General features: G+C 51.0%; 1 protein-coding gene across 1 annotated transcript; it reads left to right on the top strand.

The window, feature by feature from the left end:
- The first annotated feature begins 1,820 nt into the window (after positions 1-1,820).
- On the top strand, positions 1,821-12,187 carry FCAMR (Fc alpha and mu receptor). The gene is made up of 6 exons (XM_058538137.1): positions 1,821-1,859; positions 4,374-4,434; positions 8,592-8,930; positions 9,886-10,642; positions 11,259-11,377; positions 12,018-12,187. Exons 1-6 carry the CDS (start codon positions 1,821-1,823, stop codon positions 12,185-12,187), a joined length of 1,485 nt encoding a protein of 494 aa, XP_058394120.1.
- Positions 12,188-14,637: the final 2,450 nt, after the last annotated feature.

Consider the following 14,637-nt stretch of genomic DNA (forward strand, 5'->3'; position numbering starts at 1 on the left):
CCTTGATTTCTTTTTAATCTCTCAAATGTCAAAAAAAAGAAGGAAAAGAAAGTAGCAGTCCTCTGAATAGATAAAAACCTTCAAAAAGGACTTTTTTTTTGGAGTTTGATCATTATAAGACACCTGCTCCCTGTTGCTGTAAGCTAAGCTATTAATATTATCAGCTAATGATTACCGAGAATTTACTGCATGCTAGGCACTTTGAATTACAAGAATTATTACACTTAATCCACATAATAACTTTATGAGGTAGGTACTGTTATCTCCTCTTTTACAGATAGGAAAACAAGGTGTAAGCAGATAAGTAATCTGATCCATATCACTTTCCCAGCAGAAACTAGGGCTGGGATGTTAACTTGGAGGGAGTCTGACTTCAAAGTCTACGTGACCAATCATGATCCTATACTGCTCCTGAGGAGCTAGGAGGGGAGGATGTAGCCAAGCATTAACCCCCTCTCTACCACCTGCACAGGGATCATTCAATTCCGCAGATAAGCTTCTGAAGGCAGGGCTGCCAATGTACAGTTCTTCAGGTTGTGCACTGCTCAAGTGTGCCACAGCTAAGGGGATGCAATTCACATTGTAGATGTGTTATATGAGAGGCTACAGGTGTTTGTGAAGCTCTGGATCTTCAATCCAAGATTGGAGTTCCTGACCAAGTCCTGGGATAGTAGCACACACAGCCGCACACACACATGGACAAGACTGCCTGGTATCATCCACACTCCAGGCATCCCATGGAGTTGTTCCTTTTCCTTTCCTATTCCTTTCAGAGACTCAACTGCTACCCCAACCCGTCTTCAAACCCGGAAGAGCGATGCATAGAGATGCAAGCTGCCACCTGTGATTACTCACAGCATGCAACAGTAGACCAGCTGAATTTATTGTTTTTACTGAAGAAGTGCCCTTTCTCACTGGCACAAGGGTGCTACATTGTGTCTCAGGGGTCCTGGGGAGAGTCCTTCACTGTAGTCTGCGGCACCTCCATCCCCAGGAGCCCCTCGTGGTTGAGTGCTTAGGCTGTGCCAGCCATTTTAATGTCAGCTTAAAACCAACAGAGGTAGGCAGATCACATCTCTTATAAGGAAAAAAACAAACCCGTGAAATATTTCCCAAAGGGAAATATTGGGGTATTTTTTAAGTGTGTCATGCATCTGGACAAACCGCACCTGTCAGTGTTCTCTTTCCATGGAGAGTGTCTCATTTACTGTCCTGTGCCTTGTCCCGGGCGGGAATTTGTAACCTCCAGGCATGCAGTTGAACTAGAGTCAGCGATCCAGTTGCCTCTTCAGGGGAGCTGAAGGGGCCAGGTCAACTAGAAGGCACCAGCTGCCAGCCAGACAGCAGGGGAATTCCTTTCCTGAATTTTCTCTCCGGCCCAGGTTGTTGCATCACTTGTCCAGGAGAGGCCAGAATGGGCTGGTAAAGCTGGGACCTCCTGAAAAGTCTGCACCCTGGAGTGGAGGGGAATTGAGGGGTGGAAGGATGTGGATCTGTGTGTTTCCTACCATCACCACCCCTGGAAAAGTTCTGCAGGAATAAGTGGCAATAAGAATGACAGGGACCAGGACTGGCTCCCTCTTATAAGAAATAAAAACCAAGGCCTAGGGTGAAGGGACTTGATGCCGGTTGTGGAAGGGTCTGTGGCCAAGCTACACCTTGCACCTGGTTCTTCAAGTGCTCATTCCAGCTGCTTTCAAGACACCAACACCGCCTTCTCAGTCTCGAGGTTCAAAGAAAAGAAACTAGAAGACATCCAAACACCAGCATCTCAAAGAGAGAAGAAGAAAAGTTCAAGTGGATTTTATTTCTGGACTGCGATGGATGGAGAAGCCCCAGCTAAGCCTGGAGAACAAAAGGTGAGCTGAGGCCTTCTCCCCAGATGCCGGGATCTGGTCTCCGAATGTTGGGTGCTGAGTCGCTCAGCAGCTGTCACGCGTGCACTCAAGGGCCCTTCCCGGAGCAGGCTGGGCTCACTCCCAGGAGGCCAGGGAAGGATTCTGGAGCTCAGGCCACAGCATCTCCCTCCTCCATGCCTACTCATCTGCTCACCCTCACTCTCCTCCCACCAGAGTGCACGATTCCATAGCGGCCCCTGAGTAACTTAGAACCAGCAAACATTAGAAAGAGAAGGAAACGTGGAGATGATACAGTCAAAGCTCTTCTGCTGTCCTAGAGAGGAAAGGTGCATTGCTCGAGGTCACTGTGTCAGCCACAGGCAAAGGGAAACCTCCCAAATCCTGGGTCTGTGCTCTTCCCTCTATACCACACTGGCTCCTTCCTCTCTTGATTGATGCCCCAGGGGTGGGTGACAGGAGAGAAGTAGGGCTCAGGGGGGAGTAGGGATTTGGGGAGTCATACACCAGCCTGTGCTGAAGATGAGGCAGATCCCCTTCCCAGCAGGACCGAGGCACACGAGTTCCCGGAAGTGGCCCTCATTCCCCAGAATGCTGTGCACTCCAACAGTGCCCCAGGCTACTGGCTTCGTGCTCCCTGTCTCCGGGGGAGAGGCTTTCTGAAGGTCATTGGCAGGGTGGGTGACCTGAGACATCCGTTGAATGTTATCCCTGCAGCCTCCAATCAAGGCTGATAACTCCCTGGAAACATTGTATCTCACGCTCTGTGCTTCCTCATTGCCCCTGGAGAGGTTGCCGCCCCACGGGCTTCAGAGGAACCGGCCTTGTGGTGCGGAGACTTTGGCCCCAACACGTGCTGCCAGCAGCACTGGGCGCTTTATTTAGGAAAACCAGCTCGGGGAGCCTGGGTGCCAGTGTCAGAATGCGCCTGGGCTTGGTGAACGTTCTCAAACAACGGTTTAGGTGCAGGCTCACCTGGGAGAGGCTCCAGGTGAGGGCAGGGAGCCAGGCGCTCAGAAGGCCAAAGGCTGCCATGGCCGTGCCCAAGACAGGGGAGTCGCTAAGAGAGGAGGAGGCCCGAGGAGCCCATGGACTCTTCCAAACCTGACTACTCTCGGGCTCTCCCTGGATAGAGCAGGCAAAGGCTTCAGCAGGGATGGCTGGGCAGAGCTGAGCTGAGGGGACTGCTTTTCTCTCCTTCTCTCCTCTCTTCCCTTCTCCTTTCTTTCACCTCCCACCCTTCCTTCCCTCTCCCCTTCTCCAACTGCCTCTGCCTCTTTCCCCACATTTCCTCTTCTCCGCCTCTGGCCTGTGTCCCAGACTGGCCAGTGGCCTGGTGTGGCTTAGGCTACTTGGGCGGGGGTGAGGCTCCTTCCCACGGCCAGACCAGTGACTGGCAGCGCCTGTTCTGACCGTTACTGAGCCATGTGTTTGAGGAGGAAGGAGAAAACGCGGCTAACTTCAGTTTGCTTAAGAAAAACAAACAAACAAAAAAAACTAAAGGTTCCAGGAACTGCAGGCAGTAGATATATTCAAAGAACAGATTTTTAATCAATCAAAAAGCATCCATGAAAAGCCCCCTATGGGGAATACAAAAGAAGTGTAATGTACAACCTCTGTCTTTTTAATCAGCAAGCAATAAAAGAGCACTGAATGGCGATCAGTGTGGTGTCTTAAAAGAGCGGTGGGTTCTGTTCACAGCAGCTGTGCATTCTGCTCCCGCAGCATGCTGGAGCCTGATTCAGAGCCTGGAGGCCGAGAGATGAGACACACAGTCCCTCAAGGAGCACCCCAGGCCAGTGGGCGAGACCAGAGCAGTGGGAAGATGGGCTTGGGAGGGGGGACAGGGAGGGCTTTCTAGAAGTTGTGGAGAAAAAACCGAATAGGACCCTCATGCAGATGACTACTTGGCCTGAGAGTTGATTTTTCACTCCTTGTTTCTGATGGGAGGCGCACTACCAGCGAACAGCAAGTTCCCCTTGAAGGAATCAACTTTCCTTCTGCAAGAAAGAAAGTGTGAAGAGAGAAGGGGAAGGGAGCCACTCTGTACCAGGCACACTGTGGGGGCTTCAACGCAGTCTCACTGAAGTCATACAACAGCCCCCTGGGGAGGAAACTAGTCACCGAGGCTGAGTGACCTTTCCGAGGCCCCACAATTCCAGCCAAGGTTTAAACTTCAAGCACGTGGTCTTTCCACTACACAACACTCCCCCACGTTCAGAGCTCCCCGCTGGCACATGGGTGCGGGAGCTGAACACAGAAACCTCAAGGGAAGGGGAATTTTAGCCTTGGTGGTGGTGACCCACGCCAAACGTGCCTGCTTAGGAGCCTGAGGATGGAGACTGCTTCTCTCTGAGAGGTCGGCTCCTGTCTGCTCTTAGATATAGTTAATCCAGCCCCAGCGCTGAGCAAACTGAGATCCCAAAGCAGGAAGGTACTCGCCCCAGGTCCCACTGCTGCCCACCCAGCTGCTCACTTGCCTCCTCTCAGCCTCTTCGTTTACGCTGTTTTTTGCAGGTCACCAACCAGAGGGCAGGATGGAAAATGCCCGTCCTCCTCATGCTGTGCCTGCTGCAAGGTGGGTGCCAGACACAGCCCAGATTCAGAGTTTGCAAAACCAGACCCACGCCTTCCAGGCTGCAGAGATTCCTGGCGGGCTCCTCCATTTGGCATATCCACGGCTTTCTCTCTTGGGATCCAAGGCCATGTGTCAGATCCGGGCCCTGGGGGAAGGCAGGAGGCGAGAGCTCACATGGGAGGGCATATGCCTGACTTGATGATTTCTAGAACATTCACTCTTTTGATATTCCCTACGTCTCTACTCTCTTCTGGAAGTCAGCTGCATTTGCAAGATAAGGGTTCCAGGGCATGCAAGAGACAGAAGCAACCTTGCTCCATTATTACATTATTACACGTTCTAAAAGCACTCAAGTGCCAGGCCCATACTAGGGACATAAAGATGAAGAACCCACCCTACTCTAAAGAGTTCAGAGTCTACAGAGAAACTAGATGGGTAAATAAAAATTATATCTATGCATTTACTTATTTAGTCAACACACATTTACAGAGGGCCTACTATGTGCCAGGCACCAGGAGATGGATGAAAGACAGGATCCCTGCCCTGCGGGTCCCGGCCAGCTGGTGTGGTGAGGCTGGCCAGGTACAGACCCGGCTGGATGACAAATGGCCCTGCTCCATGCTGTGGTGTCTGGGTTTTATTTTGACGGTAATGGGGAGCCACTGAGGAATGTAGTGAGTATGCACCTAGCGTGTCTGGTGCCTAGAACCTAGTCCCAAATAGATGCTTAACAAATAATTGTTGAATGGACTAATCAATGAATGAAAATGCTATGAAAATACCAAAAGAAGGATTAACAAGTATGTTTGGTTTATAAACAAATCAGAATTTAAGTGAATCAAAAGTAGCTAAGATTTAAGCAAGAGCTGTCTGTGGTATAATCACACCATCTCTTTAATTTAACTTTCCACTGCCTCCTTTAAATTTTTTCAGTAGGAGCAGGTTTCCCCTGCCCCCAGATGAAAACTCAGGCAGGCCCATGATTTCCCTGCTAACATATAGGTAATAGGCCTAACTTAATTCCTTTCAGTCTCAAACGTTCTAAATTTAATAATTTTAAGTGTTTAGTTAAATATTTGATCAGCACTTTAATCTTCATTCAAAGACATGCCCCCTCACCCGCCCGGGGCCTGCAGTCAGGCAGGCAGGAAGCGAGGTGTGGTGGCTGCCTTCTCTCTTCCCTCCTCCTTCTCCCCTTCTAGAAGCTGGCCCTTGGGACCCCAGCGGGGTCACAGTGGCAGGAGGGAGGAGAGGCAGGAGGCAGGCAGCTCTTATTTGCTGGGAGGGCCTGGAGCTCTCTGGCCTGGCAGAAGTTTAGAGTTGGCTCTGTACCTCTTCCTCTTGTGGGCACTTTTGGGGACCCTTAGATGGCCTGATGGCCATCTCCTCCCTTTGTCCCAGGTTCTGCTTTGGCCCCTCCACACAGAAGACTCCACCTCAGATGGCTGTGGGCTAGCTCTCTCCCCTCCGGGTCCCAGCTCTGGGCCAAGGAAACACTCACACCTTTCTCGCCCCTCTGCCTGCAGGAGGCGAGATCTATCGCAGGTGCAGCCGTCCTCTCCCTCTGTTCTGCTACCCACCTCTTGCACTTTCTTAGACCAAGTCAGGCTCCAGGCGATGGCCTCCCTCCAACTGCAGGCCTCTCTCGCCTTCCCCGGGGAAGCCAGAGCCATAGACACCTGCTGGATAATGACAGGGAATGAGAAGAGGGGCACCCCTGAGACGCAGAGAATTTGCATCAGGCACCTGCATTGACGCTAAAATGCTAGCCCTTCCTTTAATTCTCACAGGTGACTAACAAAAAAATTCTAAAAACCTTAATTATGTATAACTAAGAGCTACTGATCAGTAATCCACCAAATGAGTTCTTAAGGGTGTGTAAAATTTGGTATTAATAAAAGAAAGAAATGTGCATTGCAAGAGTTGATTAAGGATGCTTAATCAGCTTTCGACTGCAAAGTTGGACTGTCCCATCCTGCTGATTAACGAGGCAGAACAACTCTCGCACGTGCCACATGTAGATCACGAGAATTCCTGAAATCTGGGCTATGAACACTTTATCAGGGCACCATCACTATTGTCCTGAGATGGTCCTTGTTTGTAATTGGGAATATTCTTGTCTTTTAATGATAAATTACCATTTAACTTTATCAATAGTAGCATAGTTGGTGGTGTATTGTTTAGTTAAACCCACAGTGAGTATCGATACATCCATTGCATGTATGGCCTCAACTCTTCCTATAATTAGACCTCAAGACATATGCAGCGGGCAGGGCCAGCTTCCTGGGCATGTGCCTTCTGAAGTCACACAGGCCCTGTGTGCTTGGTTTAAACCAAGTGCTTGGTTTAGTGCTCTGCTTTTGCCATAGTAAAATCCTTATTAACTTTTGAACAAGGGGTCCTACATTTTCATTTTGCACTGGGTCCCACAAATTATGTAGCTGGTCCTGGGAACAGGACACTAAACTGAATTTTCTTGGGTTCAGTAGCCCTAAAGACATAGAACAAACTGATAGATGCCAGGCACCCAGATCCAAAAGCAAGCTGTTGAACCACCTGCGGAGGACTATGGCGGAGATTGCAAAGCTGGTTCTTCCCACAGCAGCCCACCACGTAGCCATCTGCAGAGTCCTCAGAGGGTAGAAGAGCTCACCGAGAGCTGTTTTGGAGAGATGTCAGTGTATTGTGCTCTCCTCCATCTGCCCTGGGGGACAGGAGGGATCGCTTCCCCCTCACTCCAAGCCAAGTAAGAGAAGGAACTTCTAGAACGCCACTCAACAAGCTTGCCCTATGTCCCACGTTTCTTCTCACAGCAGGACAAAGGGGTGCTTCCTATGACCAAATGTGGGACCTACAAAAAAGAGTTGGCCTGGGGCCTCCACCAAGAGGGCCACCCAGAGGGGACTGTCCCACAAAGGAGGGGCAGAGGGGCAGAAGCAATAGCCTTGGTGGTGGTGGAGGAGTCAGTGGTACAAGGCCAGCAGGAGGAGAGGCCGTTCGTACCGGGAGGGAACTGCAGCCAGAGGCCGCAGAAAGGAGATCTGGGAGGTACAAGAGAAGGAAGGAGCCCTGGACATCTGCTATGCCCAGAGGGCACCAAGAGCAGATCACCTCCTCTCTCCCCTCCATACCCAACCCTGGAGGGGCCTGAAACAGCAGTTTTGAGTAGAGGAAGGGGTAGAGCAAAGTAGGAAACCCCAACATGTCCCTGTCCCCCACGGCAGGCCTCCAAGCCTGGCTGGGAGAAAGGAAAAGGCTTCAAGTGGATAAAGGATTGGAGCGGCAACCAGTCATTGGAGTGGACTGGATTTATAATGTTAGACTAGACTAGGCTTTTTCTTATCCATGTGAAACTATGAAAGCTACTGTACCCGAGATCATGCCTAAAATTTCATCGAGGGGCAGAAAAGTCCACAGAGCAAGTATGAAGAGGCAGTGAGAGAAAGAATATTTTGTTTCTGCTTGCACCTGATCAAATTTAAGTCATTCAGTACGCATGCCACACACTGTGGTTCAGCTATGCCTTATGCCCATTGCCCGAGCAGACGTATTCACAATCCGCTTATCTGGGCTTGGGCGGGGGCGCTTGGCTGCTTCCATTTCTACAGAAAAGTGATCAGTGTGAATATTTTGTAACCACTGGTGTGGGGGTGTACCCCCCAAGCAGACCAGGATTCTTGTGTTTCAGGGCATCCTCCCCTTTCAGTGGAAAGCACACTGATCTGCTCTTACTACCTGACATCTCTCTTTACACTCCATGCAAACCACAGCCCTTCTGTCAGATGTTGCCTCAGCCCGCTCACAGGTGCTTAGATGGCGGCTTTTTAAACCTCTGCACTGGAGCACGGTGGAATGAACTCAGGCTCTGGACGGACTCGTATGAGAACAGCTGGCACATGATTCGTGTTAGCCAGATAGTGGGTAAGATCATCACTGCGTTTTCATCTCTTGGATACAGCTCCATTCCATACCTTAGGGCTGTTCTTGACCAGTGGCTCAGCGCTGACATTTCTGTACTGATTTTTCTTAGCTTCATTTTCAAGAAGACATTTTCTGACCTGTCTCCTAATCCTGGTGGAGTTTGGAGCTTGTAACTCCCCAAACAGTAACTATACTCAGCCCTCCCTCTCCCTTGACGTTTTTTTCTCTGCCTGCAGCTGCAAATGCGTTGAAGGGCCCAAGGCTGGTGTCTGGACCACCAGGGGGAACTGTCACCATCCAGTGCCATTATGCCCCCTTGGTCATCAACAGGCACCAGAGGAAGTACTGGTGCCGCCTGAGCCCCCTGACGTGGATCTGCCACACCATCGTGTCCACCAACCACTACACTCACCCGCGCTACCGTGGCCGCGTGGCTCTAGCAGATTTCCCGAAGAGTGGCTTGTTTGTGGTGAGGCTGTCCCAGCTGTCCCCCGATGACGTGGGGCGCTACCGCTGTGGCCTCGGAAACAGAAACCACGTGCTGTTCTTCAGCATGAATCTGACCGTCTCTGCAGGTATGAGCTGATGGCTGGGGGTCGGGCTTGGGGAAGCGAAGCTGGGAAGGAGAGGCAAGAGAAGACTGGAGGTCCAAGATAACTTGAAACATGAGGGGAGTGATGACGAAAAGAGGGGATAAGGCAAGGACTTTAAGAAGGAGGCGTTCATTTCAGAAGGAAGCTCCTTCAGAAGGAAGGTAGACATTAGGAAAAGCTTCCCAGATGAATGCATGTAAACTTTCCCACCTAATTCCCCCAGAATGTTGTAGAATGTGTATTTGGAGAGAGTTTCAAGAAGGTAGTGAATTGGATAACGTGGCTTCTTATGGTCGTGATGTCTCTTTGTTCAGACATGCGGAGCAGGTAAGGGCAGGACAGAATTGGGACTGGGCTCTTCCTAAGACTGAGCCCCTCAGCAAACATCCGACAGCTAGCAGGTCCATGTCCTGTGTGGCAGGGTCCGGAGAGCTGATCCAGAATCAGGCACCCAGAGGCTGCGGAAGGGCATCCCGGCTGTGAAAGGCCGGACCACAGGAGAGACGGCATGTTTAGGCAGCAGGCAGGGACAAGCGACTGAGTGAACTTGTCCTTTGAGATGTTGCTGTCTAACCGTCTGCTGAGGGTGCTGCTCTACCACAACGGGAGTTTCTCTTGTTTTCCTATTTGAAGAGCAGTACACAGTGGGCTGTGGGCCTCTGAGGAAGGGGCAGCATGGTGGTCCTGGAGAGCTGGATAGTGAATATGTGGGCATAAAAGAAGGAGACAGGAACATAAAATGTCAATATTTGCAACAGACCAGAGAATACGTCTGGTTTTCCCAAGTTTTTATTTTATCCAACATGTTGGCCAAAGACGGCATGGCTCAGTGAGGTTGCGTTCGATGTAGAAACACTGCAGGCCTGGCATCCTTTGCTAGATCCTGTGGGCAGCCCCGATAGCCTTCCCATGTGGCCTTCCTCTCCTGTTCACACAGGCCCTTCCAGTGCCAGCCCCACAGCCACTCCCGCTGCTGAGCTTGTCAGTGCACCCTTTGGAACAGCATCACCAGCGGCCAACAGATGGACCCCAGGAGCCACCCAGACTATAGAAAGACAGGGGACAGGATGGGACAGAGTTGCTCTGACTCCAGGAACCAGCAAAACGACAGCTTCGGCTAGGGGAAGGCAAACCCCAGGAACAACTAGGGCAGCAGCTCCAGGGACAGGCAGCCGGGTGGAGGGCTCCGTCAGGGCAACTGTCCCCATTCCAGAGAGTTTGGCTTCAGCAATCAGAGGCGTGTCCTCTACAACAGAAGGTGTTTGGGCGTGGGGCACCAGCAGCTCGGTAGCAAATGGGGCTAGGGCCAATGAGGAAGGGAGGGAGACCACCACTAATGAGGCTGAGAGGCCAGGAGAGGAAACAGAGAGGGTCAGAATAACCCTGGATGCAGCCAGAAAGGTCATAGGGACCATTAGGCCATCAACCCTGGTCTCAGAAAAGTGGGCTTGGGAAACCCTCCAAGAAGCACCGTCGGTTTCTAAGCCACAAGCCCTGGGCTCCGTTGAAGGGATCACCTCAGCTGCAGGTGTGTGGACCATGGGCCCCACCAGCATGGAGATGGCGTCTGTGGAGGGAAGCGCTGAAGGGGACCTAGACATGCCTGCTGGAGACAGTGGTCCCCAAGCAACACCAAGCCAGGCCCTGGGAGCAGGGCCCCTGCAGCCTCCAGGCAAGGAGTCCTCCATGAATAGGTAAGCTCCCAGGCCTCCTCTCGGCGGCGGCTCCCCATCTGCCCCTTTCCCTGGCATGCCCTCAGTGAGCTGTCGTCTGTGCTCACTTCCCTGCCGCTGTAACTACAAGACAGTAAAGGGCAAAGGACAGAAAAATCAGACACCCTCCCTCATCCAAGGGTCCTTGCTAGAAGAATGCTATCTGAGTATTTTCCTGTGGTTTTCAAGCAGAAACCTAAACAATAGAATAACAGAATATTTAGGTGGAACTTTTGGGACTTTTTTTAAAGATGAGGAACAGAAGCTGCAGAGAGAGGAAGTGACTCGCTGAAGCCAGGAGGAAGGATACTGTGCCATGGGTAGATTCCCTGGCTCTTCGTCCTCTTTCCCATTATATGGCACATTAGCGGGGAGGAGCAGGAGAAAGGATTCAAGGCTCAGGAACTTGAAGAGAGGGGATCTAGTCCCAGCTCTGCTACTAGCCCGCCATAGGAATGAGGGCAGCCAGCTTGCCTTGGCCTCAGCTTCTCACCCGTAAAATGAGGGGCGAGGGCCAAATGGTCTTTAATCTCCTATCCAGCTCCAACCTCCCCTCGCCTGTGCTCTTCCCACCCTCCTCCTGCTGCTTCCACCCTAGTGCTTCTCCAGAAGAGAAAAACATCTCTTGGATCCTGACTCCTGTTGCCACCGCGCTGCTCCCGCTTACGCTTGTGACTCTTGTTCTACTGCAAAGGAAGCTCTGGAGAAAGTGGGCCAGTGAGTTGAGTTGAAGTAGCCGCAAGGCTGGGGAGGGGTGTGTTTGTTCCCATCTGACACCCTCAGGACTGGGTGGGGTTGGAGTTGGTGCCAGGACTTCTGGAAGTAGAAGAGTTAAATTCTAGCCTGAGCCATTTAATCACTCTTGGCCTTGGTTTCTTTATAATCAAATGGGAAAATCATCTCTGTATTTATGTGTCAGTGGCATCCCAGAGCCTAAGGAGAAGCTCTTCAGAGGATGGCAAGACATATGCTAACTTCAGGTGTGTGAACCACATGAGCAGCAGACAGCAGGCGTGCAGGGCCCAGATGTGCGGCCAAGCTACATCTGCACGCTCTGCATGGCCTAGCTGAAAGTCTCTTACAGCCACGTGCCCAGGTTTAAACACTCCTAAAGTGAGTGCTCCATGAGGTTTAGATCTGGCAAAGAAAGGATGAGGTTTTCTGGGAGCAAGTGGAGGAGGCTAAGATGCACAGACCCAGGGGCCCAAAGGCCTGGCCCAATCCCTGTCGATCTAAGAGTTCAATTGCAATTCTTCTGTGTTGGGAAGTTCTCAAAGGCTTGCGGTGAGCGGGGGTGGTTCTTGGGGAATCACATTCAGTGCCTAGTACCCTGACAGCATGCTCTGTGTCTGCGTAGCTCAGGACACAGAAAGGGCAGCAGGGGCTACCTTGATTCACATGACACATTTCCTGGAGCTGAGCCTCCAGCCAGGCCAGCTGCCCCATGGGGAAGGGAAGATGCTCCAGGATGACTCTTCTCTTATCCATGCCAGCCTAAGTGTCCCGGAGAGGGACCCCGGACCCTGAGGAATGGAAGGATAAGCTGCTCAGTCGCCGTGGAAGGAGGACCAGGACCAAACACTTTGACCCTCTTCTCACCCTTCCTCCACCTGACAAGGCGAAGCTAATGGAGCTGGGGTGCCATCTGGGGAAGCAAAGGCTGACCATCCTTGGGCTGAGGAAGGTCAAACATTTTCCACAGCAAAGGTGACAGTATGACACAAAGAAGGCTTCAAGAAAGGACTTATTAAACACTGATGGAGGCCACCTAGGAAAAGTGTGGAATTTCCATTCCTGGAGGTTTGAAAATATAAGAGGCTTCCAACCAGTGTGGAGAAGTGCAAATTCTGAACCATCACCCCAGCCCTTGCTAGGTGGCCCCTTTTCTGATGTTTGTTAGCACTCAGCCTCCTGCACACATTTAATTATATTCACGTGTACTAGTCTTGCCTTCTCAAGTAGATTCAAAGCTCCTGTAGGGCAGTAATTCTGTTTTATCCTTCTCACTATGTCCCCGGAGAACTTCCAACTTAGTACAGCCCCCAATAAATATTTGTGATTGAATGGCTGACTGGCAGGGCATGGGCTCAGTGGCCTCTGTGGAGTCTGAATCCTCCCTCAGTTGGGAGTCCCCTGGATGAGTCCCTAGGCAGATGGTTTCTACATAGAGACCAACAGGAAAAACACCCATTCCTCAAATCATCCCTCCCCGTTTGGCCCCATACTCTATGCAGTAGACCTTTTGACCCAGTCAAGATTTTCTGGGATTTTCCTCAGTTCGTGGGGGAAGAGGGTATTTTTAAGTAGATTCTCACCTTCTTCATAAAGGTCCTCTGGTTCAACTGCTTATAAATCCTCGCTATCAAGGGCTGTTGATCAAGCTGGAAAATAGTTATTGGGGTTGGGGAGGGATAAGAGAAGGGTGGCCGAGAGGAACTTTATGTGGACTCTGCTTTACAACCACTTCATCTCATGCCTGCTGGGGGACTTTCGCTCCATCCTTGGTCCTACTGTCTCTTCAGGAGTCACATCTGCCCTTTTATTTTGCCAAATCTTTTACCCAGCCGTTGGAACTTTGTGTTCAGGCAGAGCAGCCTTTGAGCAATGGAAGAGAAGGGAGAGAAAGTCCAATGCGGAGTCGAGTATTGTTGGGTAGACATTCCCAGGAGGCTCAGCCCTGCCTCCCAAACCATCAGCAGCACCAGAAACCCTTTGTTAATACCGCCACAGAGCTGGTGCTGAACCCAGCCACCGTCCCAAGAAAATCAAGGAGACGCAGTCTCTGCGGTTTGCAGAGAGAACTGTTGTTTTAGAAAAGTAGGAAAGTTGCATGAATCTAACCAAATAGAATCATAGAATTTCAGAGCTAGTAGATCCTTAGAGATTAACCCTCAGCCTAGGGTGAGGTAACTGAGGCCCTGTGGTGGGGAGTAACTTGTTTAAAGTTACTCAGTTAACCCAGTTAGTAACAGCAGAGTGAAGACAAGAAAAGGGAACCCACGACCTTGATCTAGTGCCTTCTCCACGTCACCATTGCTAAACAACGTATCAAAGCAAAACTAATTGTCAAAAATCAATGACCCCACAGTCATGGCTCCAGACTATTTTCATGCACACTGTCTCAGTGACCTACCTGAAAAACATGTAAGAGACAGGACGCCCCCGCGATCCCATTCACCCAACAGGAAGCAGGCCCTGAGGGGATGTAATTCAGCCAGGGTCACTGAGCTCACTAGGGGCAGGGATGGCCTGAGAACCCAGGCCATGCAGGATCATTCCGCTTAACTGGTGTTCACCAGAGGCGTCCATAGAACGCTGGCTTCTCAGGATTGTTAAGAGGTATTCTGAGAAAAAGAAGGTTTGGTAGATGAAAGAAGTTTGGGAAATGTGGATTAAACAACAAACAGTCCTTCTGTGCAGGCGTTCTTGGAGGCTTCACTACGCTAAGGTGTATGGTGGTTAGCTCTGGGGGTGGGGACGTCACGTTGCTTCCCCGGCGTTTTGGACTGTTGTATTTTGGCGAAGCAATCTCACAGGACTGGGTTCCTCAGATCACTCCTTGTTTGGGGGAGCTTGACACATTAAACCAGGGGTCCGCAAACCTTCTCTGTAAAGGGCCAGATAGCAAATAGTTTAGACTTTGCAGGCCTCGCAACTCTGTCGCAACTCCTCGGTTCTGTGCTTGCAGCACAGAAGCAGCCAGAGACAATACATAAATGAATGACTGGGCTATGTTCCCACAAAGCTTTATCTACAGAAACAGGCAGCAGGCTGGATCTGGCTGTAGAGCCGTAATTTGCCAATCCCTGCACTAAGCCATAAAACCTTACAAGACTCCGCTGTCCCTACTCTGATGTGAAGGATCAGACCCCACTCTTCCTCAAAAGCTTCCCTGACCACCCCTCTCTGGCCTTCCCCGTCCTCCAAACTCCTGTAGTACTTTCTGTCTGAGATTCAGCTGTTAGGACGTCCTGCCT

The sequence above is a fragment of the Diceros bicornis genome, chromosome 4, assembly GCF_020826845.1.
Source record: "Diceros bicornis minor isolate mBicDic1 chromosome 4, mDicBic1.mat.cur, whole genome shotgun sequence".
NCBI classification, from domain to species: domain Eukaryota; kingdom Metazoa; phylum Chordata; class Mammalia; order Perissodactyla; family Rhinocerotidae; genus Diceros; species Diceros bicornis.